General features: G+C 38.0%; 1 protein-coding gene across 2 annotated transcripts in view; it reads left to right on the plus strand.

The window, feature by feature from the left end:
- LOC5566497 (transient receptor potential protein) overlaps positions 1-27694 on the plus strand; it is a 72488-nt gene that overhangs the window by 15638 nt on the left and 29156 nt on the right. For both annotated transcript variants that reach the window (XM_001650840.2, XM_021840482.1), the window contains exons 3-12: positions 200-295; positions 398-540; positions 1379-1580; positions 21479-21652; positions 21713-21947; positions 22010-22308; positions 22372-22533; positions 22590-22988; positions 23055-23228; positions 23320-23542. In XM_001650840.2, coding sequence (XP_001650890.2) covers positions 200-295; positions 398-540; positions 1379-1580; positions 21479-21652; positions 21713-21947; positions 22010-22308; positions 22372-22533; positions 22590-22988; positions 23055-23228; positions 23320-23542 — 2107 coding nt within the window. The remainder of the gene's footprint in view (positions 1-199; positions 296-397; positions 541-1378; positions 1581-21478; positions 21653-21712; positions 21948-22009; positions 22309-22371; positions 22534-22589; positions 22989-23054; positions 23229-23319; positions 23543-27694) is intronic.

Below are 27694 nucleotides of genomic sequence, written 5' to 3' on the forward strand. Positions count from 1 at the left end.
TTTATTTATGTAATTCTGGCTTGGACTCTAAATATTTCGTTCAATTTTCAGGTTTAGCTTCTGGGAGTCTTAAAAATTAAACTTTCGTAATAAAAGTTTGAAATTTCGAATCATAACGATAGACTATATCGCTCATTACACTATCCTTTTAGGAAAATCTAGGCAATAAACCACGAATTATTACTTCTCACCCAAACAGGATGCACTTCTCCACGCCATCAAGGAAGAGTACGTCGAAGCGGTGGAAACTTTGCTACTATGGGAGGAGGAAAATCACATTCCAGGCCAGCCCTACGTGAGTTTTCTTAAGTTTCCCCTCATACACACACGAGTTTATCATAATCCCACAGATCTGCTTCGAGGCTAAAGAGATTTCCAAATCTTGTGATATTCACAGAGTTGGGAAGCCGTGGACCGCTCGTCTTCCTCCTTCACCGCCGACATCACACCGCTCATCTTGGCAGCTCACAAAAACAACTACGAGATTCTGAAAATCCTGCTAGATCGAGGAGCGACGCTTCCGATGCCGCACGACGTTCGGTAAGATTCCCGCGCCAACTGTGTTGTCTTTGCCTGGGATTCGGGGTGGCCAGGTCTACCGATTTGTTGAACTATCTACTAAGTTTGAAATAGATAATAACACTATTCTGAAAAAGTACATATACTTAATTGAATATATACACGTGTTTTTTTATTTTTTGGAATCGGAGTTCGCTAAATGTCTTTTTTATTTAAACAATTATTTGTGATAATGATTTCTTAAGATCATCCCACCAAACTAAAAATAAAAAAAAAACGGACATTCAGCTATTAACTATGACTTGATATTTTTTATGTATTCTTGTTTTGAATGATTGCATATATCAATAACTTTATGCCAAAGCATTTCATTGGCTTTCAAACTATTGTAGATTTTTGTTAAGCATACGATATTTCAAGTCTATATTCGAACAGCTGAAACTCAAAAAACAACCTGGCCACCCTACCTGGGAAATTGCTTAGGGACATTCGGAACTTCGAGTCGCGTGACCGACACAGACTCATCAGGAAAGCACGTAAATTGATTTACGTAATCGCCTCCTTCGGAGCCGGTAGCAGTGTATCTGTTGCGCCCTGGAATATATTTATTGACTGTACGTGCTAATTCCGATGGATCAGCTGGTGGCACTATTTTAGCTTGGTATCGTTCAGTTTTGTTCCGGTGAAATAAGGCAGTGCGGTACGCCACAGAAGGCAGCATAGTTTTAAAATGCATGGTCACGAGTCGAGAATTACTATGAAATCGGTTCATAATTTACTGTTCCGACCGACCAATAAGCGCCAACTGGCGGTGTCGTCAAAATGTATGCAACTGAAACACTACTTCTCTATTTCACAGCTGCGGATGCGACGAGTGTGTAACATCCAGCGAGCAGGACTCCCTCCGTCACTCCCAGTCACGCATCAACGCCTACAGAGCGCTTTCGTCCAGTTCGCTGATAGCGCTGAGCTCCAAGGATCCGATCTCGACTGCGTTTCATCTGTCGTGGGAACTGCGGAGGCTCAGTCGAATGGAGTCCGAGTTCCGAGCGGAATACACGGTAAGATGGGTGAATTAAACGTATGATGGTTGTGCGAATGTCCTAAGTCTGTCAAATATTCTATTGATATGGGACCATGGTAGGACGAGTATTACGAAATTATGCGACGAACATCGTGAGGATTGATTGGGTTACAAGGTCCCAGACAGTTGTAGCGGCAAACGTGCAGGTATTCAGCTCACTCAGCAAAACTCTCGTGGGTTTAAATCCCGCCAATAGAGGATGTTTAAAGTAAGTTTTCTTGATTTCCCTGGGCATATCGTATCTTTGGGCTTGCCACACGATATACACGGGCAAAACTTGTCAACTGACAAAGATCTCAGTTAAAAACTTTCAATGTGTTCTTAATAACACTTCTCTGGGAAGCAGGTTCTGTTCCAGTTGGGTGCAATGCTAGAAAAGAAGGAGAAAGGATAACTCAAAGATAAATTTTCAGACATAATCAAGCCAATCAGAGTTTGATACTGATAAGGTAACTTTTCGTAAAACAAAGGCATTACCTCAATATTGCCATGGCAAATATTATTGGATTTTCATATTTTTCTCTTTAGTTCTTCTTTCAATGATATTATTTCTCTGTGACAGAGCGTTAAAAAACTTTACAATAAACGCTTTCTTTGCTAAAGATGCCTTTGTATGCATACGTATATCGTGCGGCTATGCATTCTTGGCAAATAATCGCTTCCACATCGCACAATCAATACATTGTGGCTGAATTGACTTGACGAAGACGCCAACAGGGACGCGGTAGAGAATTCCTCAAATAAATAAAGCTGTATTGCCACAATATTATAATCAAAATCAAATTTACTCCGTATCCCAGACGCTGTGCGGAAATAGATTTGAAATCGATTCGTGGTTTGGTGACTTATATTTTGTGATCTGCTGCGCGAAGTTGAAGATTTGAATTTTCTCCACACTTGAAGCATGGTAAGATTTTGAAGTGAGGAAAGTAGTGATTCGATTATCCGGAGTATCATTTTTTTTTTCACTCCGGATAATCGAATCCTCCGGATAATCGAATCACTAAGAAAAAAAATGAAATGTTCGATAAAAGAACTTATTTTTTTTTCGTTGTTTCATTTATATGATGCGGTGGCGTAGCCAGAAATTATTTCTAGGAACAGTAGGGGAAAAAAAACAAATTTCGAACATCATGCACAAAAAAAAACCCTTTTTCAAACGCCTTCTTCTTCTTTCTGGCGTTACGTCCCCACTGGGACAGAGCCTTCTTCTCAGTTTAGTGTTCTTATGAGCACTTCCACAGTTATTAACTGAGAGCTTACTATGCCAATGACCATTTTTTGCATGTGTATATCGTGAGGCAGGTACGAAGATACTCTATGCCCTGGGAAGTCGAGAAAATTTCCAACCCGAAAAGATCCTCGACCGGTGGGATTCGAACCCACGACCCTCAGCTTGGTCTTGCTGAATAGCTGAGGGATTCCACGGAGGCATGCAAGTCGATTCTGATCGACCATTTCAAAAATATCTGAAACTTTGCACAGTTTTTCAGTTCCATCTAAATCGTCATTTTCCGATATCAAATCTTCAAGTTGAGTCACGACTAACTTTTCAAAAGGGTGTATGTGAAAATGGTTCAAAAATATTCAAAAAGCTGCACAGCAAAAACGGTTCGTTCGATTGTTAGACAACTAAATAAAGATTCCAAAAAAAAATACACACAGTGAAAAAAAATTTTTTTTTTGCATTAAAAAACATCATTTTTGTCACAAAAACTCAAATATCTCAAAACCTTATCGGAATACCAACGTAATTTTTTGAGGGAAAACGGTCCATTATATTAGCTATCTACCATAAAAATTTGGTGATGGTAAGCCAATAAACAAAAAAGTTATGACATTTCAAATATTTCACAAATTTGACACTTAGTAAATTTTTTTTTTCATTGTTAATTTTTTTTAGGACCGCAGTTTGTTGCTGAATTTTTTGTTAAGGGTACCACATGAGGTTAACAAGTTGTTTTCATGATATTTTATTTAATTATTCATAACTATTATAGCATCTATTAGAAAGTTAGACGCGATCCAGTGTTGTGATCTAAAGTCTTGATAGTGTCATATTTTTTATTGTACGTAACTGAAGAAAAATTCTCTCAATAGTGTTGAAACCTTTTGATAAAAGAAACCTATAAGAAATCTAATATTGAAGACAAAAGCTACAAAAAAAGTTTTCTATACAGGTATACGACTAGTTTATCTGCAAAAAGTTTACCTCGTAGAGAACAAGGCGGGTTTATACCCAGGTGATCTAGTATACGTAAAGCAGGTCGGTTTTCTCGGCGCTGGTTTTCTCCACAAAGTTAAAATCTGATTACACCTGGGTATAGACCCGCCTTGGTAGAGAATAGACTTTGTTAATCATATTTGGGAGAAAGCGAGTAACTTCAACAACATCAAAAACATGATAGGTACATACCATGAACATACTCACGAAAAAGCTAAAAATATACTACCACTATGGTTATAAAAGATTTAATTGTAAAATTTTTCTTCAGTCAAGCAAACGACACCAAACTAGTCAGTAAAAACTTAAAAGTGATTTTGTTTATTAAAATCTAACGAGCAACATGAGTAGTCGCTTTCTCAACTGTTGCAGGCCGTTTGCAGAAAAAAAAGTGTTCGAAAGAGCTACGAAATCTCACCGAAAGCACCATAGATCAACTGAAAGCGGCTGGTTATGCTCCAATGTCTACATTGAATACAAATTTACGCATTTGTACGTCCTGCCGTTTAAACGTTGACAAACGGGCAATCTGTACATCATCGGTGGATCAGGTTGCAGGAAGTTCGAAAACAACAACAACTGAGGAATTACTAGATGCACCGACAACAACTGAGGAGTTACCAGAAGTACCAAGTGCAGATAGTCTTGCCACGGTACCATCAGCGACATCTGTTTCAACAAATCAATCAGAAGATGAGTGCATCCAGAAGGTCAACATCGAACGCTTCAACGAAGGGATAGCTGGAATAAAAGTGACTCCGATTAAATGGACGAAGATGGGTTACGTCAATTATCCCGAGAAAAAATACCGTGAAATCAACGAAGCTGTACGAAGAAACCTCTTCAAATTAGGACCTGAGGATGTGGAAAATACAGACTACGATGAGGTAATTATGAATATGAAGGAAAGGTTCTCGAATCTAGCCACAACAAGGAAAGAAAAATTATTGATTTTGTCGATGCTGCCAAGCTCGTGGTCTATTCAAGACGCCATTGATGAGTTCAAAACCAATAGAAATACAGTGAAACCTCCATGAGTCAATATTGAAGGGACCATCGACTCATGGAAATATCGAGTCATGGAACAGCAATCCTTTGGAAGGCTGCCTCTAGGGACCATCATAGTAACCATGAAATTTTGTTTTCAGTATGGTTCCATGAGTCGATATCGAGTCATGGAACATCGACTCATGGAGGTATCACTGTACAGCAAAAGAGGCAAAACAATTCAAAAATAACTGTCTTGCAACCAAAAATGCTAGGTCGAGCACTTCATTAACAGATGAGACAAAAGAAAAAAAAATTCAATATTTTGAAGACGATGAAGTAAGTAAAGCTATGCCTGGCCAAAAAGATTATGTATCTGTAAAAAAAGATGGAAAGCGTCAAGCAATCCAAAAACGATTAATGATGACTACTTTGAAAGAAGCGTATACACGCTTCAAGGAAATTAACGAAAATATTAAGGTAGGTTTTTCCTCATTTGCAAGCCTTCGTCCAAGGCAATGCAAGCTTCTATCCAATTCAGGAACACATAATGTTTGTGTGTGCACAACACACGAAAATATTAACCTAATCTTACATAGTTTGAAAAGAATCAATTTATCAAAGGATATAAAAATGTTAACTGGTAGTCTTTTGTGTGAAAATACAACATCAAATTGCTATCTACGATCTTGTTCGGATTGTCCAGATTCTTCATCATTGGAAAATACTTTATTCGCTGAGTTTGAAGAAAATTATATTGATCAGTTATCATTTGAGTAATGGGTGACCACGGATAGGTGTGACCTAGAAACTATTGTAAAACCTGTAGATGAGTTTGTGTCATTTTTTTGCTTGAAATTAGAAAGTTTAATTCCTCACGACTTTATTAAAACAGAGCAATCCAGCTTTTTAAAAAATACGAAAAATAAATTACAAGATGGTGAATTTTTAGTCATTTGTGATTTTTCTGAAAACTATAGCTTTGTATTGCAAGATGAAGTGCAGTCCCATCACTGGAACGTACAACAAGCTACAATTCATCCATTCGTTATTTATTTCAATGGAAGTACGCAAATTGAACATTTTAGTTTTATTGTAATTTCCGAAGATTTAAGACACGACTCAGTATCTGTAAATTTGTTCATTGCCAAAATGATTAACTTTTTACGCGTTGATAAGGATAAAGAAATCAGAAAGATATATTTCATGTCTGATGGAGCAGCATCGCAGTACAAAAACCGTAAGAATTTTTCGAGCCTATGTCAAAGTACGGAATTGATGCAGAATGGCATTTCTTTGCTACGTTACATGGCAAAGGTCCTTGTGATGCTATTGGAGGAACCATAAAGCGCATGGCCACTAGAGCAAGTTTAGCCAAAGAACGTGAGCATCCAATTAAAACTGCAAAAGAACTATTTGATTGGGCGAATCGCAGAAAAGAAGAAGATTTAACAAAATTATCATTTTGTTTTACTACTACTGAAGAGTACGACTTAACGGCATCAGAGCTCAGCGAGCAATATAATAACGCGAAAACGATCCAAGGAACCCAAAAATTTCACTGTTTCATTCCATTGTCAGAAAATAAAATTAAAGCAAAACTATACTCGAACTGTACTGATAATGATGCAAAAGTGTTCGATATTGTAAAAAAATTGAATAACAATAAATAAATAAATAAGTATTACTAAAATGTTTTCATGATCTCATAACGCATATCCAAATCCAAAACTTTTAAAGTTTATATATAACATTTAGAAACTCATCGATCATACTCTAAAAAAAAAATCCTGGTAAAAAAAAAATTATTTTCGTGTGATCTGTTAATTCATTTTAATTTATACATATATACATATACATATAATATTTATACATATACATAATATTTATACATATAATATACATAATACTAATAAAAACATGAACACGACTTGTTTAATTCACGCAAGGCCCTTAACAATAAAATCAGCAACAAACTGCGGTTCCCGTAATAATTCACACCGAAAAAAAAATTTTTTTTTCTACTTAATGTGAAAATTGTGACATGTTTGAAATGTCATAACTTTTTTGGTTTTGGTTTTACCTTCACCAAATTTTTATGGTAGATAGCTAATATAATGGACCGTTTTCCCTCAAAAAATTACGTTGGTATTCCGATAGGGTTTTGAGATATTTGAGTTTTTGTGTCAAAAATTATGTTTTTTAATGCAAAAAAAAATTTTTTTTACTGTGTGTATTTTTTTGGAATCTTTTTTTAGTTGTCTAACTTTGTTTCTTTAGTTGTCTAACAATCGAACGAACCGTTTTTGCTGTGCAGCTTTTTGAATATTTTTGAACCATTTTCACATACACCCTTTTGAAAAGTTAGTCGTGACTCAACTTGAAGATTTGATATCGGAAAATGACGATTTAGATGGAACTGGAAAACTGTGCAAAGTTTCAGCTCAATAGAAAAAAATGAATTAAAAAATTTACCAAATTTTGGTGCTGTTGCTTGGAATCACTCAGCTGCGCGTTTACCGCTACGGCTATCTGGGCCCCAAACGCCTCTTATCTTAAATACGTTCAAAACTGCGAAACCATTCATATTGTATATTGCAATACCAAATAATCTCAGATTTACGCATGAAAATTGAAAAACAAGAACATCGAAAACCAAATTCTGGATAATCGAGTCTAAAATTCCGGATAATCGAGTCTCCGGATAATCGAGTCCGACTTGTATTGAGATTTTTATCATTCTTACTCCTATATAAAGAATTTTTTTTTTCATTTTAAAAGGAAATATCTCTTCATTACTTTTACATTAGCTTAATTTATCGGCTGTTTTTATTTTTTTAGCTTTGGTTTTGTCAAATAAGAAAAGTAATTTTTTCAACCCACAAGAATTCTATGCCAGTCTTAGGATTTTTTACAAAGTTGGTCAGAATCGTATAAATGGGTGAAAAACTAGTGCAGGGTCGAAAATTGGTACAATTCTTATCTATCTAGTTATATCTAGCTAAAAATGACTTAAAATTTCAATCCCCTTGGAAACCTTGGGATGTTTCGAAGATTCTTATATAAAATCTGGAAATCTTTGGAAAGCCTGCGAATACTGTTGTGGATTGTAGGACATTCCCCAGAACGGGACGTTCCCCGAAAAAAAAATGTGATGAGAGATTTAAGAGCTGCAAAAATCCAGGTTAACTGACCAGATGTTTACATATTTAACATATAGATTATTATAATGTGCACCACCTTAATGTAAATTTTTATATGGGAACTTGTAAAAATCTTAAGTTACCCAAAATTGATTCATTAAGATCTCCAGATTCTACTATGAAAATTTGAGTGGAATCTGTCTTGAAATTTGTATGAAGAAAATCGACTAAATATATGGTCGGCGTTAAGTCAGAGGGGACCAAGTACAAAACTTGGGAAAATTGAATTATTCTCTCATTAGATGTGACATTACCTTACCTCCGTTACACTTTGATCAGATTTGATGAATGATGTAAACTGCGAGAGATATGTAATAAATTTACTTTGGATGATCAATAAAAATCGGTAAAAGTTAGCAGTCAGAGTGGACCAAGTGCTTATTACCATAACATTGAAAATGATCAGCGCGTCGAAGAATGCGAGGATATGAAAAACATTTCAAAAGATTTGTCAGATTTTTCGACACCGAATGATTCTTCTACTTAGGGGTCATGCACAAATTACGTCACGCTCCGAGGGGGGGGGGGTCAAGCCAAGCGTGACAAGCCTAACAAAAAGATCGGTGGACTCATACAAAAAAACGTGACAAAGGGGGGGGAGGGGGTCAAAAATGTTGAAATTTAGCGTGACATAATTTGTGTACCACCCCTTATCCATCAATAGAAATTTATAAATATTACCTAATTCGATGCATTTGATTTTGAATCTTGACCATTTACCATATTAGGAAGGGTGGTCAGAAATAGCAACAACTTCTGTGCAGACAGAGCGGACCAAGTGTTAAAATAGTAGTTTACAGAACAAGTTGCAGAATGATGATTTTTACAACACGAGTCGTAAATTTATCCTACGAGGCTTGCCGAGTAGGATAATTACGACGAGTGCTGTAAAAATCGAGTTCTGTAACGGGTTACGTACAACATTTTTTGCAATTTCGTAGAAGACCACTTGAGAGTATCAGAAATAATATCGGAATGCATTCACCATCATTTTATAATTTCTGATAAATTGTTGTGTAATGATTCATTACGAAACTCAAAACAGTTGCATAATGAGAAAGCTTTGCGTAATGAATCATTGCAGCACTGGTTTCAGATGCGTAATGACTATTCCCGCAATGCATACTTCAGTGCAGGAAAGTAGGCCGTTTCATGACAGATTGGCGTGATGAAAATTAGCCTATTACGATGAGAAATTGCAAAAAGCAATAAACTGATTGATTATTGCATTTCTTGAGTCAATTTTCGAGTCCGATAGAGGGCTATGGTAGTTTTATGGTGTATGTATGGAATGTCCTAGGACCCGCTTATTGGACCAGTACCGTCGGTCCGTCGGTACCGTCGTGCGGGGTGACATTGGACCAAGATTTTTACGGCAAACTATAGCCAGAATGATGAAAACAATGTGACAAGCTTCAAGAATACGTTATAAACAGCCACTTGATGGTCATGGATTAGTCTTTTTGACTCTTGTACTAGCCATTAGAAGTATCGAAAAGGGCGGTCAAAGTCAAAGGCCCAATGTCACCCCGCACGGCGGTACTCAAGATTTTCACTTGGTCCACTCTGACTAAACGCATATTTAAATATTTATGGTCTTCAATGCCCTGACCTTTTTTATTCGAGTGGATAGAGTCCGCGGCTACAAAGCAAAGCCATGCTGAAGGTGGCTGGGTTCGATTCCCGGTTGGTCCAGGATCTTTTCGTAAAGGAAATTTCCTTGACTTCCCTGGGCATAGAAGTGTAATCGTACCTGCCACACGATATACGATTGCGAAAATGGCAACATTGGCAAAGAAAGCTCTCAGTTAATAACTGTGGAAGTGCTCATAAGAACACTAAGCTGAGAAGCAGGCATGCAAAGAAGAAGAAGAAGAATGTCCTGACCCTGCAAAACCTTAATTTTCAAGCTGTATTAAAGCCACTGATTTCGATATTGACTATATGGATTATTGAAGAATTTACGATACTGGTGTCGATAAGTCTTGATATTTTAGAGATATGCAACCAGTTTGAACATGCAAGCATTAAATGATTGTTATTTTCCTAGAAATTATTCAGTCAGAGTGAACCAGCTCACTGAACGGTGGTCGGTCTTTAGTTCAGTCAGAGTGGACCAAGTACACATAGTCCATCAAAAAATCGTTGTATCATAGGTTTGGATTATGATTTTTCATGATTATTTTGTTTGAAATTAACACAAGGATGTGTTAATATATTGAACCAAAATTTAAACGAGTTCAAAAATTACAGAGGTCTAACACTTCTCAAAATATGAAAAATGTCACTTGGTCCTCTCTGACTTAACGCCGACCATATGGATGAATTGACGATAAGAACTGAGAGAGAGAAGACTGCTGGTTTAGATTACAAGCTCCCAAAAGTCAAGGGAACCTGTTATCAACTGTCACTAGAAAACCGCACATTCGAAGGGCAGATCGTGAAAAAACGTTTTAGCCAAAATAAAACTGGATGTGATTGAAAATTCAGGTTGTTTCCTTGTGCTCTCGCATATAAAATCGTTGATTATTTAAATATTGTCGATTAGTCTCAGATCGGTATTGATTTTTTTTTTAATTTTAAGATCTTTTTGATAACAAATGGGACGTGAAAATGGTTTCCACCCAGTTTGTGCTCTCCGAACCATTGTGCACAACCCAAACATGAGAAGTAAAAATCAAAGAAGCCAAGAAAACAAGCCAGTTGTCAGTGAGCTGTCTCCTCTCTCTCAGGATAAGACCAGGTCACCGTCATAGCAACCTAGACAAACCGTATGTTTCTTCGCATAAGTTGATGTGTGTACTCAAATCAATCCTTTTTCCTCTTATAATAATTCAAATGTTTTAGAAGAAATAAGTGCTGTTTGCATGTCCAACGAATCTACACGGAGAACCTGTTTACCTAATTTTTGAGTTTACTTTACCCAAAATTAAGTATATCGATTATAGTTTTAACCCAAAATCCCTCGGTTTTCTCTTTCTCCCACACGAATGTTGTCAAAAATAGAGAGAGCTGCATCTACCCAATGGGGGTACTTTGGCCCAATAAGCCAAATTTGGGTAAATGCCACTTTTCTTATGTTTGGGTCGAAAGAACTCAATTTTGCGTTGAATCAACCCAAAATTGAGTATATTTTTCTAATGGAATTAAAGCCAAACTACCTAGTGGAGACCTAGGAAATTTAGCCAAAATTGAGTTATTGGGCTCAACTACGGAATTGCGTTGAAACAACCCAAAATTGAGTTGAATTCCGTCTCCGTGTATGCTTTGGTATAGAATGCATAGCAACGAAAAATTACATTTTGGTCATACGTAGACTAACGTAGATTATACGAACATGGGCAGTAACGTCTTCTTTTGTCGATATTCATCAGTAGGAAATCTCCTTAGGAAATAGGAAGCTCTGAAAATTTTAAGAATTGTTAGGGAACCTCTGAAAGGTAATTCTTGGTCAAAAAATTGTGTTGGAATGTCTTGGTTTTGTCTTGCTTTGTGAGACCTTCCTTAGCCTTGTGGTAATGTTCGCGAATATAAACCAAAGCCATGCTGAATGTGTTCTACTTAGTTCGATTCCTGGTGGGATGCTATCGTCATAATCCCCCCACATCTTGACTAATTACATAACGCCTTTGTGAAATGAGTTGAGTTTTTGACTAAATCGTTCTTCAGCTTGATGAGCATGGCGCATTCTGGCTTTGAGATTTCGTACGCGTCATACAGTTTATTTTTTATTTTCGTACAAAAAATCTTACCATGGGGAGAGGTTGAAAATCCTGAAAATTGACTGATCAATCCCCTCTCATATCGATCTTGCTGATCCAAGCTTCGCTGTAGCAACGTCGACATCATTCTAAGCGCCGCACAATTCTTCGGTATGGGCGAATCAACCTTGTGGATCGGCTTCCGTTGCTGCAAAAGACGGAGTTCGGCTGGGTAATATCCGGAGAATGTCTGCTGAATGGGCACGACCACGCAAATCCTCGCTACTGCCAATTCAGCAAACCATGTGTCATCGAAGAACTGATCAACCGCTTCTGGCAGCTCGACAGTTCAACCACCAAGTTACGCACCGTTTTCGATGCATCATGCCACTCGAAATCTGGACTGTCCCTAAACGACGTCTTGCTTCCTGGGCCTACAATTCAGGACTCCTTGGTCAAGATCATCATGCGCTTCAGATACTACCAGTTTGTTATCTCTGCCGACATCGAGAAGACATTCCGACAAATCCTGGTCCACCCGTCGGACCAGCCGTTACAGCGAATCGTATGGCGCGATGATCCAGATTCCCCGTTGAAGACGTTCCAGTTGTGCACCGTTACGTACGATACCAACAGGGCTCCATTCCTGTCGATCGGGGTACTCCAGAAGCTAGCAGGCAGCACCAGAGCTCCGCAACTACCGTAATCCGGGGTAACATTGATCATTTTTTTGAATATTTCTTAAGTATTCCGTTTCCAAATGCAAATGTTGCAAATTTTATATTTTTAAAACAAGTACTGCCACCCATAGCTCGTGACTACATATTGTATTTAGCTTTTTGAAAGAATTAAGGATGTTTAAAAAATGTTTTAAGTGATTTTTTGATTTAGCTGATATGGGCTAACATTGATCACCTATGTAAACAACGATCGGTAATTACTTACTTAAACCATGGCCCCGAAGCCAAATATGAAGACCAAACGCTTACAAGTCATTTACTTTTTGAATTATTTTAAAATTAAAAACACCTCAAACCACGGAATACGCCTAAAGGTAGGCAATTTCCTAAGGGATTTCTATGTTCTTAACAGTAATTCGTTAATGTTGCCTAATTGAGAATATTTATGAAAGTTATGACAACGGATTCGTTTTCAGCGATGCCATTTTTTAGTAAGAACCGCATTTTCCTTGCTCATATCGTTTGCGGAACGAATGTGAGACATGAATCTTCGGTACCGTAAAATCGGGTGTAATTGATCAGAAGGGTGAAATTGATCATCGTATCGTATCACACGATTTTATTTATACGTAATGAAGCATAAATATTAATGTAAGCTGTAGTAAATGAACGTTGTTTGTCGTAACTATTGTCGCTTTGTGTGTTGTGAAGTTTTTTGCATTAAAGAATGTTTATTATTATGAAAATAATGTAAAATTTCAAAATCATGCACGTTGCAGTATTGACAAACACCTATGAACTTCTATTTCTAAGCAAGGATTTGAACATGGTATAAACCAGAAAGTTTGTGAGGATGCTTGAGATATATCCTCAAACCAGATTTCATCGACAAAACTCGTACCAATTAGCTCATATGGTTGAATAATTGAATTTCTGTTAGATATCATTGAATTCCTTAGGAAATTGCATACATTTAGGCGTTTTCCGTGTAATTCTTGAAATTTGACTATTCGTTATTTATATAAACTTTGCATTTTTAAGATTTTGACAAGCATATTCGGATTCAGGGAGCTCAAATTTATCATGTAGAGTTGTTTTGAAAACTAACAATAATGGCATTGACAAGTGATCAATTTCACCCCGAATTGAGATCCCCTGATTTTTTATTTGAGAGATATTTGTTAACTCTAAAATGACATTTGTTAGAAAATTTCGGTACATGAGTCGATGAGGTTCGCCTTCGTACTTGTTTCCCGGCATTTAGTTGTTTGGCATTGTTAACATTATAGAAAACAGACTAGCAAAAACCGTGAAAAATGATGTCATCCTTACCCATTGAAATCATTGTTTCGAAAAGTTGACAAATTTACGCGTAAGGTAAACGCAATTTTCGCAAAAATGTCCACTTTCAATAGCCCATGAATAAAAGTAAAAGAAGCACCATTCATGATTTGGAAATATTTCATCAATAAATGATGATACGAACTTTTCATATGATGAGTCATTCCGATCAATGTTACCCCGCTGATCAATGATACCCCGGATTACGGTACTTCTATGTCGATAATCTTCTCTCTGGTTCAGATGACAAAAATTCTCTCGCCATGACCTGTGAACAACTGATCGCAATGCTTGCATCAGCAGGTATCATTCTCCGCCAATGGTCTTCAAACAGCCAAACCTTGCTCGACACCCTTCCGCCGGAGCTCCGAGAAACAAGCACACTCCAAGATCTGGACCACAAAGCCTCCGTTACAACGCTTTGGACCGAATTTCCGGTGCTCAGCAAGCGAGCACTTGCGTCGCACATCAGCAGTCGGTTCGATCTACTAGGCTTTGCTTGTCCAACGATTTCAAAGGCAAAGATGAAGCTTCAAACCCTCTGGATGCTGTAGCTCGATTGGGATTTACCCGTACCTGACGGGTTAGCGCAAGACTGGGAAGAATTCAAGTAGAAACTTTCCGATTTCGATCAACTCCGAGTTCCTCGACATTTTTTTCCTTTCCGGCTACCTTCGCCAACCGTGTCGCCGAAATATAAAAATTGACGAATCAAGCGACCTGGAACCACGAACCATCTCAATACAACCCGGCAGACCTTATCTCACGAGGAATGGATCCCGATGAACCGTTCATGTACAGTGCCCTGTGCACAATATAAAAAGGGGCTAAAACTACTAAAAACTTTTTTGGGATTTTTATGTTTTTAATCATTTTGAAATATTCATGTCTTATAATATTATGATCCTTAACTGAAATCGAACAAAAATTTAAATATATTTGACTTTTATGACGTCATATTGGCTGAAGTCAATATATTGAAAAATGTATTGTCAATATATTGAAATAGAGTACAACATTTATATTTTAGGAATGCAATATTTCCCCAAAGTAACGCACTATCTGAAAGCTTATGGTTCAACACTTTTATCAAGCATGAGGATTGAAAAAAAAAACATCCTTAAAACAACTTCACCGGTGGTCCATTTTTTGGTCCAAATTTTTACCAAAAATAGAGCTGTCAAAATGAAATAGACCAGTAAAAATAGAACAAACCGCACGCGCATGCACCGGTTGTTGTATTTTTTTTTTCTATCTGTTTCGAAAGTGACCAACAAAAACAAACCAATAGTGAATTGAACTAGCAGAATTTATTGAACCAGCAAACATCCCGAAGAAACTCCAATGAACTTCAAAGCAATTCCTGGAGGAATTCCAATGGAATTCGCGGCGGAGCTTCGAAGGACTTACCAGCAGAACTTCGAAGGAATTCTCGGTGGAACTCTAGAGACTTTTCCGGAAGAACTGCAGAGAAATCCCCCATGGAGATCCAGATACTTCAAAGGAGTTGCTAGAGGTACTCCAAAGCAATGTATAGAGGAACTCTTGGAGTAATTCCCGGAGGAATTCTTAGAGAAACACCAGGGGAATTTCTGGAGAAACTCCGGAGAAATTCCTAGAGGAGCCATGAAGAAAATCTGAGGGAGTTACCACTGGCGCTCCGAATGAACTCAGAAGTAATTCCTGGAAGATTGTTGAAAAAACCTAGAGGAACTCTGAAGGATTCGGTAGAGGAACTCCGGAGGCGTTCCTGACAGAATTACTTAAGAAACTCCGGTGAAATTCCTGGAGAAACTATGGAGGAAAGCCGAAAGATTTTCCGGTATTGCTCCAAAGGAACTACCGATGAATTGCTGGATCAAATCCAGAGGAATAACGTGAGGAACTCTGGAAGAATTTATGGAAGAACTTTGGATCGATTCCCGTTGGAACTTCCGAAAATTGCTGGAGGAACTCCGGAGGGATTCCAGGAAAAACTTCTAAGAAACTCTGGAGAAATTCTAGAAGAAACTGTTGAGAAATCCACGGAGGAACTCTGGACGGTTTCTCGAAGAAAATCAAGAGGAATTCCCGGAGTAACTCTAGAAGAATTCCTAGTGGAACTCCGGAGGGTTTCCGAGAAATTACTTAAGAATTCCTGGAGAAACTTCAAATTGTGGCGGAAATCCGAATCGCAAGAACGTGGCCAGGACAGCTCTCGATTATTGGAGGATGCGTCAATCTTGTCTAAGAGTTAGAGATTGATCCAAAAATTTCTGACTTTGGCAACGGACGGGAAGGAGGCAACCCTCATACAATGGTCTAGGACTGTACCACCTAGGGGTAGACGGGGTGGTTTGGCCAATGGGGTGGAATGAGCACCCCTTTAAAACTGCATAAATTCTTTAAATTTCATCTGAAATAACATGCAACCCTAAAGCTGATGAGGAAATAAAGCAATAGGCATGTTATAAGTCAATGTTCAAAACTCAAATGAAAATAAATAAATGATGTTCGAGAAAACTGCCCATATCGCCCCGAATGACACTTTTAAATTTCATCATTTCAGAATTAGGATGTTTGACTGTTAGAATGTTTTTAAAAAATTATATCTTCCTGCACGGAGTATTTATAAATACTAATAACTTTCAATTGTGGTAACAAAATAATTCAATTTTTAGATTACATGAGATTATTTTGCAGTCAAAAATGGGGTGCTCATATCACCCCATCAGTAAAAAATCGACTCGAAAAATGAGAAATTTTGAAAAATCAATCATTCATCCGTGAATTTTATAAGACAAAGGAAATCATGCGGATCTAGTGCATTCATCTAAAAATTGTTGGAAATCATACAAACATTCGAAAAATTCATAATATTTTCAGCACTTTTATCGACTGTTCCTTAAGGTGGCCAAACTGCCCCACTTTCCCCTACTAATTTGTGCGAAATGCTTAATGCTTATGCTAATGCTAATGAAATACCGGAAGAATACCTGGAGCAAACCGTTGGAGTTTTTGAAGTAAATCCTAGAATGAATATCTGGAGGAATTTCCTGGATGAATTCCTGGAGCAAATCTTTGTAAGAATTTCTGGAGGAAATCTCCAGCGCAAATGTTTGGGAAGAATTCCTGAAGAAAATTCTCGGAGGAGTTCTTGAGGGATATCGCCGGAGGAATCCTTGAAATCTTCGGAAGAATCCTCTGTGGAATTCCTGGAGAAATTCATGGAGGAATTCCTTGAGGAAATCCTCTGAGAAACTCCTGGTTTAAATCCCAAGAAAAAAATCTAGTCTCTGGATAAATTCTCCGAAACAAATCATCGAAAGAATTTGTTTAGAAAATCTCCAGAGGAATTTCTTAATGTGAGTTTTTGGGGGAATCCCTGGAGGAATTCGTGAAAAAAATCACTGATGCAAATGCCCAGTGAAATTCCTGGAGGAAATCCCCGGATAAATACCTAGAGCATATTATTTAAAAAAGCCTCCTCTTTTCTTTCCGTTTCTCAAATGCTTCCGAAATCGTTAGCATTCTTATAACACCCTTTGCTTCTCTCCATGTACCGGTTATATTTTTTTTCGATCCAATTCGAATGTGATCAACTAAAACAAACAAATAGTATTGAATCTGCAAAATTCTAAAATTTCCGGAAGCTATAATTTTTCATCTGATATTTACTGATAGGTGGAAGAACTACTGCTGATTTTATTTATATCCTGTAAACAAAGAATAAAATAATATGTTAATCAGTCCACAGTCCGAGAAGTCTCTCCTCTGCGCCTACAGCAGCCAGTTTTTATAGCTCAGAAATCCCTTAGGTACGAACAAGTAAACAAGTGATATCATTTGAGATAAGTAGACATGACAAATTTATGGAAGCAACTTCATAGCAATTTCCGGTTGATCTCGGGAGGAACACGGGAGTTAACTTCCGAGGAGTTGCTGGATGAAATCCCAAAAAAATTATTGATGAAATTCAGGAGAATTTCGGTAAGAAAGGGATTCCTGGAGGAACTCTGAAGGAATACCGAAGAAATTCTAGTACTTCTAGAAATTGCCGGAGGAACTTTGGAAAGTTTGTCGGAGGATCTAGGAGATTTCTCGGAGTAACTCCTGAAGAATTCCTAGGATACGAGTATTTCTGAGAAGTTGGTGGAGGAACTCTGAAGAATTCTTGGAGAAACTCCGATAAAATTCCTGTAGGAACAATGGCGGAAATTTGAAGGAATTGCCGGTGGAGTTCTAAAAGAATTTCTGGAGGAAATCTGAAGGAATTCCCAAGGGAACTTCGAAGAAAATCTATGTGGAATTCTGAAAAACCTTCAAAAATTCTTGGAAGACCTTCAAAAATTTTGTGGGGAACTCCGAAGGATGTGCTGGATAGTTTTTTTTTTAATTCCGGAAAAAATCCTAAAGGAAGTATGGAGAACATCCCGAAGGAACTCTGCAGAAATTTCTGGAGCATATTCAAAGGCATATTCAAAGGCATAAAGGCAAAGTAAATCTTGAAGGAATTCCGAAGAAATTCTTGGGGGTATGCTCGGAGTAGCTCTGGAGGAATTCGCGGCAGAGCTCTTGGAGATTTTCCAGAGGAAGTCTAAAAGAATTATGGAGGAGCTTTTAAAGGAACACCGAAGGAATTCCTGGAAAGACTCAAAAGTTATTCCTGGAGAAACTCCGAAGTAAATTTTGAAGGAATTCCGAAGAAATTCTTGGGGGTATGCTCGGAGTAACTCTGAAGGAATTCCTGGCAGAGCTCTTGAGGATTTTCCAGAGGAAGTCTGGAAGCATTTCTGGAGGAACTCCATAAGAATTGCTGGAGGAACTCTGAAAATATTCTTGGAGAAATTCCCAGATGAACTCTTAAGAAATTCCTGGGGGAAACTCCGGATGCATTTGTGGAAGAATTGCGGAGGAACTATTCAGGGAAATCCGGAAAAAATTTCGGGGTAAACTATGGAGGAATTTCTGAAAGAACTACGAAAAACCTTAAAAGCAACTGTGAAGGAAATCCAAAGGGTTTCCCTGTGGAGCTCTGGAGGAACTTCGGAGGAAAGGCTAGAAAAAAAAACCAGAAGAGTTTCTGAAAGAACTCCGAAGGAATTTCTGGAGCAACTCAGAAGGGATTACCAGTGAAGCTCCGGCAGAATTCCCGGGAAGAACTCCAAAGGATTTTCCGGAGGACTTCAATCTTTCTAGAGCGTTTCTAAAAGAACTCCGGAGGCGTTTCTGGAAGAATTCCGGGTTTATTGCTTGAGGATGTCCGGAGAAATTTTTGGAAAAACTATGGGGGATATTCGATGGAATCCCCGATGGAGCTCCGGGAAAACATTCCAGGAATTACTGGATGAAATCCAGAGGAAATGCTTGAGGAACTCTAGAGAAATTTCTGGAAGAACTTTGTATGAATTCCTGGTGGAAATACAGTTCCGAGATATTGCTGGATGAAATCCAAAGAAATTGTCAGAGGAAATCAGGAAGAATTTCTAGAAGAACTTTAAAAAAAAATCCTAGAGGAACTTTGGAGGAATTACACCATGAACGCTGGAGGAATATCTTGGAGGAACTCCCGGTGGAAATGTAGAGAATTTCTCGAAGAAACTCGTGAAGAATTCCTTGTGGAAATCCGGAGGATTTCCATCGTATTACTAGAATGTTGAAGAATTGTTGGAGAAGTTCTGAAAAAAAAACTGGAGGATTCCATGATGAGCGATTGGGAATGAACATCAGCAGCAGCGACGAACGTGTAAAATTTATTCCGATAGGAGTCCTCCGGTTGCTGGTCGACGATTGACTGATGCGCGCGTGGCTGATTGGAGTTTGGCTGGCTTCGACTGAATACGATATAATAAAGAGGAGTAAGAAGATCGAAAGGGGCGTTTCCCTTTGAATGACGATAGTGCATAATAATAGGGAGTCGTGGGTTCGATCCCCACCGAAGCACGTGGTTTGATTTCGCAGTTTCAATTTCAATTTGACACACGTGTTTCATGTACCGTAATTCGGGGTAACATTGATCATTTTTTTTTTAAATATTTCTTAAATATTTGATTTGAAAATGCATGTGTGCAAATTTTATATTTTTAAAACAAGTACTGCCACCCATTGCTCGTGTCTATGTACTGTATTTTGTTTTCTGAAAGTTTAAAGCATGTTTAAAAAAATGTTTTAAGTGATTTTTTTATTTAGCTGATATGGGGTAACATTGATCACCCATGAAAACACCGTTCGGTAATATTGAAAATATCATTACTTACTAAAATCATGGTCCCTGAAGCCAAATATGAAGGCCAAACTCTTACCAGTCATTTACTTTTTGAGTTATTTTAAAATTAAAAACACCTTGGATTGTGGAATACGCTTAAAGGTAGGCAATTTTCTAAGGAAGTTCTTCACGGTTTATAATAATTTGTGAATTATGCTTTATTGAACATATTTATGAAAGTTTTGGCAACGGAATCGTTTTCGGCGATATCATTTTTAGTAACAATCGCATTTCTTTTACTCATTTCGTTTTCAGAACTCATGTGAGACATGATTCTTTAATGGTGTCATCCATAATCATGAAAATCAACGTTTACAAAAGTTGAAAAATCTACGCATGAACACAGCTTAATTTTCGCAAAAACCTTATTGTTTATTAGCTCATGAATAGAAGAAAGACAATCACCATTCATGCATTGAAAATATTTCATCAATAAATGTTGATTCGAGCCCTTTTTACGAAGAGGGTAATTGCGATCAATTTTACCCCGCTGATCAATGTTACCCCGGATTACGGTACACGACATGTAAGCTTCAAAACGCCAAAACCTTATAACAGCAAGAAGAATGTACTTTTATATGGAAAATAAGACATGCCCCGATATTTACCCATTTATTAATAGTGTCCAAGGCTAACATCAATAGTTCTCATTATTGGAGTCGATTCGTAGAAAGATGTACAATCGATTGGTACAAGAATCTCGAAAATCTATCGGAGCGTTAGTATGTTATTAACAGTCAAAATCTAACCACTTTTCGTGACGCGACCGATTTTCGTTTTTCGAAATTGGACCCCAGTATGTTGCCGTAATACGTTATTTAACGCCAGGCCACTTCCTGATTGGTCAGCCGCTCAACGCGATTCCCGACCCAGAGCTTCAGAACATTCCCGAAAATGGTCTGTCCCGCTGACAACGCGTTCAACTGTTGATACAGCAATTTTGGAACCGCTAGCACAAGGAATGTCTGGCAACTCTGCAGAAACGGTATCGTTGGAACACGGAATTGGACAACCTAGCCGTTGGTTAAACTGTTGCTCTCGTGGATGAGCGATAAATGGCAAAAATGTCTCCTCAGAGTTCATCCCGGTGCGGACGGCCTAGTTCGTGTAGCGACCGTGAAGACAAGTTCCAGAACTACCCAATGTGCCGTCGGAAAGCTTTGTCTTTTACCGGTAGAAATCGATCTGGCCAATGTAACACCGCGTCCAGCTTCGAAGCTTGCGAAGAAACGCTGCATGCGAGGTTTGGTCATTTGCCTTGACAATCTTTCTGTTATCAACAGGTGAAATCAACTCACCTATAACAAATCTGAACTGCAACGGCAAATGAAATGTAATATGTTGATAACAAAATGTTAATTGAAGATTACCAAATTTTACCAAATTAGGATGATAGTGTTGTCTAACACAGAACACCTAGATATAAAAAATAAATGTAATGTTTAGAATGATACTAATAAAAAAAACTTTTTCAATTTAATTTATTTTTCTACAGGCCATGCGTGCAAACGTACAGGAGTTCGCAACCTCCCTGCTGGATCACGCTCGAACGTCCAACGAGCTGGAGATCATGCTGAACTACAATGCCGGCGCCATAGACAACTGGGAACCGGGGGAACGTCAAACGCTAGACCGACTCAAATTGGCACTCAAGTTCAAACAGAAATTGGTAAGATTAAAAAAGGCTCTCATATGAAAAAAAAACATGTCTGATCTTTTCCATTTCAAGTTCGTAGCCCACCCGAACGTACAACAGCTGCTGGCAGCGATCTGGTACGAGGGATTGCCGGGTTTCCGTCGCAAGTCACCCGTCGGTCAGATCACGCAGGTGGCCAAGTTGGGCGCCATGTTTCCGGTGTACAGCATGATCTACATGATAGCTCCGAACTCGTTGATGGGCCAGTTCATGAAGAAACCGTTTGTGAAGTTCATCGTCCACTCGGCTAGTTATGCGTTTTTTCTGAGTTAGGTCATTGGCATTCCTCTACGTAGGACTTGTATATGATTCTGTCAATATTCTTTGCAGTGTTGCTGGGAGCTGCTTCACAACGGGTCGAATACTTGGCTATCGAATGGTTTGGACCGGATTGGATGCAGGAAATACTCAAGGAGTGGAAACGGAAAGAACGAGGATCGCTACCAGGCCTAGCGGAGTGTTTGGTCATATTGTACATTATAAGTTTGATATGGCACGAGATCAAATCGCTTTGGAATGATGGTCTGGTTGAGTACGTGACGGATCTTTGGAACATAGTGGACTTCATCTCGAACTCGTTCTACATTGCGTGGATAAGTTTGCGGTTTACGTCCTGGTACACCGTTTGGGTAAGTTGACGAAACATTTGAATGTTGCTTAGTACACAAATTGAACTATTCTTATTCTTGAAGCGTGATTCTAGAGCAGGACTCAACCCATGGTATCCACGTGAGCAGTGGGATCAGTTTGATCCAATGCTTCTCTCGGAAGGAGCTTTCGCAGCCGGCATGATCTTCTCGTTTCTCAAACTGGTGCACATATTTTCAATAAATCCACATTTGGGACCTCTTCAGGTTAGTTCGACTAAAAAGTACTTTTGTCTTCAGTTCTTCAATATGTTCATCCACAGGTATCCCTCGGGCGAATGATAATCGACATCATCAAGTTCTTCTTCATCTACACCCTGGTGCTATTTGCTTTCGGGTGTGGCCTTAACCAACTTCTTTGGTACTACGCCGTTCTGGAGAAGAACAAATGTTACCATCTTCCGTCGGGTCTTCCGGACTTTGAAAATAACGAAAAAGCTTGCGGAATCTGGCGTCGATTCGCGAATCTGTTCGAAACGTCTCAATCGCTGTTCTGGGCCTCGTTCGGCTTGGTAGATTTGATGGCCTTCGAACTGGCCGGTATCAAGAGCTTCACCCGGTTCTGGGCACTGCTCATGTTCGGTTCGTACAGTGTCATCAATATCATTGTGCTGCTGAACATGCTGATTGCCATGATGAGCAACAGCTACCAAATCATTTCGGTAAGTTTTTTTTTATTAGATTAGATTCATTCATGATAAACACTTCACCCCTTCTTATCCGACAAGGAACGTTCGGACAGCGAATGGAAGTTTGCCCGCTCCCGGTTGTGGATGAGCTACTTCGAAGACGGCGATACGTTACCCCCGCCTTTCAATCTGGTGCCTTCAATCAAAAACTTCTACAAACTGATGAGTTTATGCAAATGCAGCAAGGACAAACGGTCAACGACGAGTATACTTGTAAGTGGAAATCCCTTTAGGCACTTTTTCATCTCTTTCGAATCCCTTCCAACTATTATCCAAATCAATCGAATTTACACCATTTTTCCAGAAACGGAACCGCGAAAAGGCCCAACGACGTCACGAGAACGTAATGCGATTACTAGTGAGGCGGTATGTGACGGCCGAGCAACGCAAGAGGGACGACTTCGGTATTACTGAGGATGATGTGATGGAAATTCGGCAGGATATAAGCACCTTGCGGTACGAGTTGATCGACATTCTGCACCAGAATGGCATGAGGACTCCCAATGTGAAGGCTACGGATGCGGCAAGTAAGTATTTGATAGTGCATTGGCGCGTTATTAATCATATAAATGACCATGATGAAGAACTGTGGCTTGATAGTAAAATCACGTCATTTCAATTTTGTTACATCAATTTTTGCAAGCTCATGGTTAAAATCCTATATTTTTCTGGATATATATGCAATATTGGAATTTTGCTTATGATTCTCAGAATGCTTCGCCACTCTAAAGTACTGTCTAAATATAGATATTGTGCAATGTATGATCCAAGAGGTTTATTCTATTCTATTCTATTCTGAAAAGCATCCTGGAAATACCGAAATTTCTCCCAGTATTTTGTTGTCAGCATTAATATTTGCAGCATATTCCTGATATGTTACAAATATTAAAATGGCCAGGCCTACTGTGCAGACTTGGGTTTGCAGATAATTCAAATGTAGTACGGCTATCAAATCATACTCGTATGAATAATGTGATAAACGCAAATATTTAAATTTTTTATTGAAGAAACGGGGACAACCATTCCAACCGTTTCATTTCAGGGAGATAGATAGGGTTACCATCCGTCCTGATTTAGCAGGACATGTCCTGATTTTAAGATTCTTTTGAGGCGTCCTGATTTATTTTTCATATTTCAAGTTTTGTCCTGCTTTTTTCTGCTTGACGAACATCTGGGAATGTCAAAGATATTTCGAATTAGGAAAAGCTATCCTAATGTCAAAAAAACAGCAAGAATGTTTAAATGGAATCTATTCCAAAATCCATGTTGCGTTTTGTGGTTTAGAAATCAACTTCTGCCGCATAGCAAGTTTGGGATGCGTTTCATACTGTGTCACAACACCTTCAAATTCAGTCGATGTTTGACGATCTGTTTTTAAAAAATAATTTGGGCTCGTAGTAAAATTCAAGCTATCATCTTTGATGTATTTTCACAAATTTCTATCGTTATCTGAAAAGAAGAGATCTCCGAAACTTAGATTATTAGTTTCATCACAGATGGTAGCAATAATGGGAACTTAAAACTGTTTCCTATCTTTGTGCGCCGCATTCTCTCATTATTTTGTCGTATTTTTGGAATATAAAAAAGCTTGTACGATGGCTGCCATTATTAAACATATTCTGAAAAAATACAATTTGCAATTTAGTGTGTTTTTTTCTTGTGTTGGACGTATTATTACTGCGACTATTTGATTTTTCAGTAAAGTTAATATTTTCAAACACCATGGCCAAAACTATAAAATACAACTAGGTGAGCCCTCCGTGTGTTCTGTAAAGATCCTTAACGAATTACTCTTTGAATCATGTTGAAAAAACTGCCGATTTTCAGTGAAAATATTTGCCAGATTTCTCCCAAAAACTTTGATTTTTGTAGAACTAGCGAGATCCTTAGCGAATTATCACGAGATCTCAATGAAAACTTAACGTAATTAGCTTAAGCTTCTTTGTGAAAATTCTAAAAAAATTCTTGGCACATTCTTTTGAAACCATGTTTCAAAGAATCCAAGCGACATTTCCTCGATCTTTGATAAATCTTTGAAAAGACTTTAAGCAGACTTCAAATGTTTTTTTAGTTTCTATGTAATATACTTTTGACATTTTTAGACTGTTTTTTTGACATTTTTAGCAATTTCCTTGCAGAAAATTGATCAGACACTTTGCAGATTTCTTTTAAAATATCGGTACATTGCTGGCGAGCTTTTTGCAGGATTTCCTGGACTCAATAGATGAGATTGATGTTCAGAGACCCTCAGTAGATTCTTAAAGGATAACTGACGAGATGCTCGATGTAACTTTCTACTTCTACTGTGGTGTTTAACAGACTCCAAACAATGGCTTTGAGAAAATACTTGTCGGTAAAAACAGAAGTCAAAACACACTAGTGTCTTCGGAAAAGTGATAGATTATTGTCTTGGAAAAAAGCTAATTATAATTAAGAATTTATGCTTGTGCTCATACGCGCTAATTAGAAGTTTCTCGAGATCGTACACTACAAGTCCTCAACGTTAAAAATTAAAATATTTGTGATCACTGCTGTTCGGAATATGAGTCATGTTCAGAATTTGAGACAAAATGGAATTTGTACAGGAAAATTGTGATAATTGCAAATTGTTCTGATTTCGAAACTCCAGGAAATGGTCACCCTAGAGATAGATAAAATCGTTGGGAGTGGCGTTGCTCCATGTGTTGGTTTTCCTTTTTTTTTTTTTTGATGGGACACAGGTATTTCGCCCTTGTTCCCTGGCTCATGAGCCATGGCTTAAGCAACTTTTCTCGCTCTCTGTAAAGACACCCATAAAGCAATAGTTTTAAATAAACAACGAAAAATCAATCGAATCCAGCTCTCAATTTAAACATAAACAATCTTGTGGGCTTTGTAGCCGTGGGTTTAGTGTCACCAGGCATTTAGCCACATCGTGCTAGGGAGTGTGGGTTCGATTCCCGCCTCAGGCCGGTATGGGCGTTGTATGCTAGTCCGTTGTCTAGTGTGGTGCTTCCTTCAAAGGGCATAAATGCCCACTGGAAGCATTAACGTGTCAGTGTTTTTTCAAAAAGAAAATCGGAACGAATTCGCCAAATTACTTTCAGTTTTCTTTACCAGTGGCAACTATGAATAGGAATATGACACAACTTTTCTTTGTTTCTTCGAGAATTATTATTTGATTGATGTTCACTTTTAGCACAACTATGATTTGAATTTTTTCCATGCAGCACTACACAGTTTTTCCACAAATAAGTACTAATTTGGATTTTCACTTCTACCACCCTAAAAGATAAATCGCCGTGCAATTTGATTACACTGCGGAACACGTTTTTGTCTCGAGCGTCAAAATACCGCTATTTACTTAATTAAGGGTTGCTAAATCCATTGCCGTTTTCAAAAATATCAAAGCACATTTAGTATTTGAGATAGTGGCTGTTGAAAATGCAAAATTTGACAAAATCAGCCAACTTGCATGCAAGTTTGGCAACTTGTATGGCAATTTATTTGCTAAATTTGTCACAGATTTAAACCTTTAAGTGTTCAACAATAATTATCAGCAAAGTTCATAATACTATCGATGCTCAAAAGTTATTTTTTGATGTTTTAGAAAAGCTTGGTATTCTGCCATATAAGAGAAACGGAAAGTTTTGTATGGAGACTGCAAGCAAGTTGAAAAAATCGATTTAATATAAAATTTATCGAGTAATTTCAACCAAATTTTTTTTCTGAAATGAAAGTTGAAGCCCTATCTTGCATGCTTGCTGGATTAGATCACAAAAATTTATGATAAATCATACTTTAAATTTCATGTGAACATCAATTAAACCAGTGTTTTATACAACTTTGGCGAACTGTAGCTAAAAATAGTGACGTGCAGGGACATTTCTGAAAACGGCATCAGATTCAGCGACCCCAAATCTAGTAGAGACACATAATTTAATCCTTGAGACACGCAAAAATGTCATTTTTGCTGTGTTATTTCCACGAAACTCTAAGCGATCAGTTGGCGCAGCGCTAGTTATAATTGTAGAAATATTAGTCAAACCCATTGAAATATTGTTCTTGCACCAGCCAATTTGCAAACTGGTCAGCCGAATCATGTATGATCCAAGAGGTTTATGGACAAAATATCGAAAGACCTAATGTCGAAAAAAAGGTCGAGAATGATTTGCTTGATAGGAAATTTTTCCTTCGTTGAAAAAAAAAGATTATCGATCTTTTGTTCCTTCTATCTTCTGTTCATTTGACCTTTTGATTCGACCTTTTGTCTTTCTACCTTTTTTCTGTCGACTTTATGTCATGTATGAAATATTTCAGACGGTTGAGGATTCTAAGTCATTCAATAAAATACTTAAATACGGGTATCAAGAACTAGACGTATACCGAGGTAACCATATTCACTAATAATAAGCCCTAAATTAGAATCATAAATATATGCAGGCATTATAATAGCACTACATATGCTGACACGTCTGATAACAGTTGTTCCACTGCATAGAAACCCTTTTACTGCATCATTAATGCTTCTAAGCCTGATGCGTACAGTCATTCGATAAGCACTGTATTGACGCTCTATTCGCATATTATACATACCCTATATGCGCCTATAATGCTGTTATAATGACGCATTATCGCTATAAATTTTTAAGCGATGAATGTCCAATATGTTTGTGAAGTTTATAAGAAATCTGAATCCA

The sequence above is a fragment of the Aedes aegypti genome, chromosome 1 (genome assembly GCF_002204515.2).
Source record: "Aedes aegypti strain LVP_AGWG chromosome 1, AaegL5.0 Primary Assembly, whole genome shotgun sequence".
NCBI classification, from domain to species: Eukaryota; Metazoa; Arthropoda; class Insecta; order Diptera; family Culicidae; genus Aedes; species Aedes aegypti.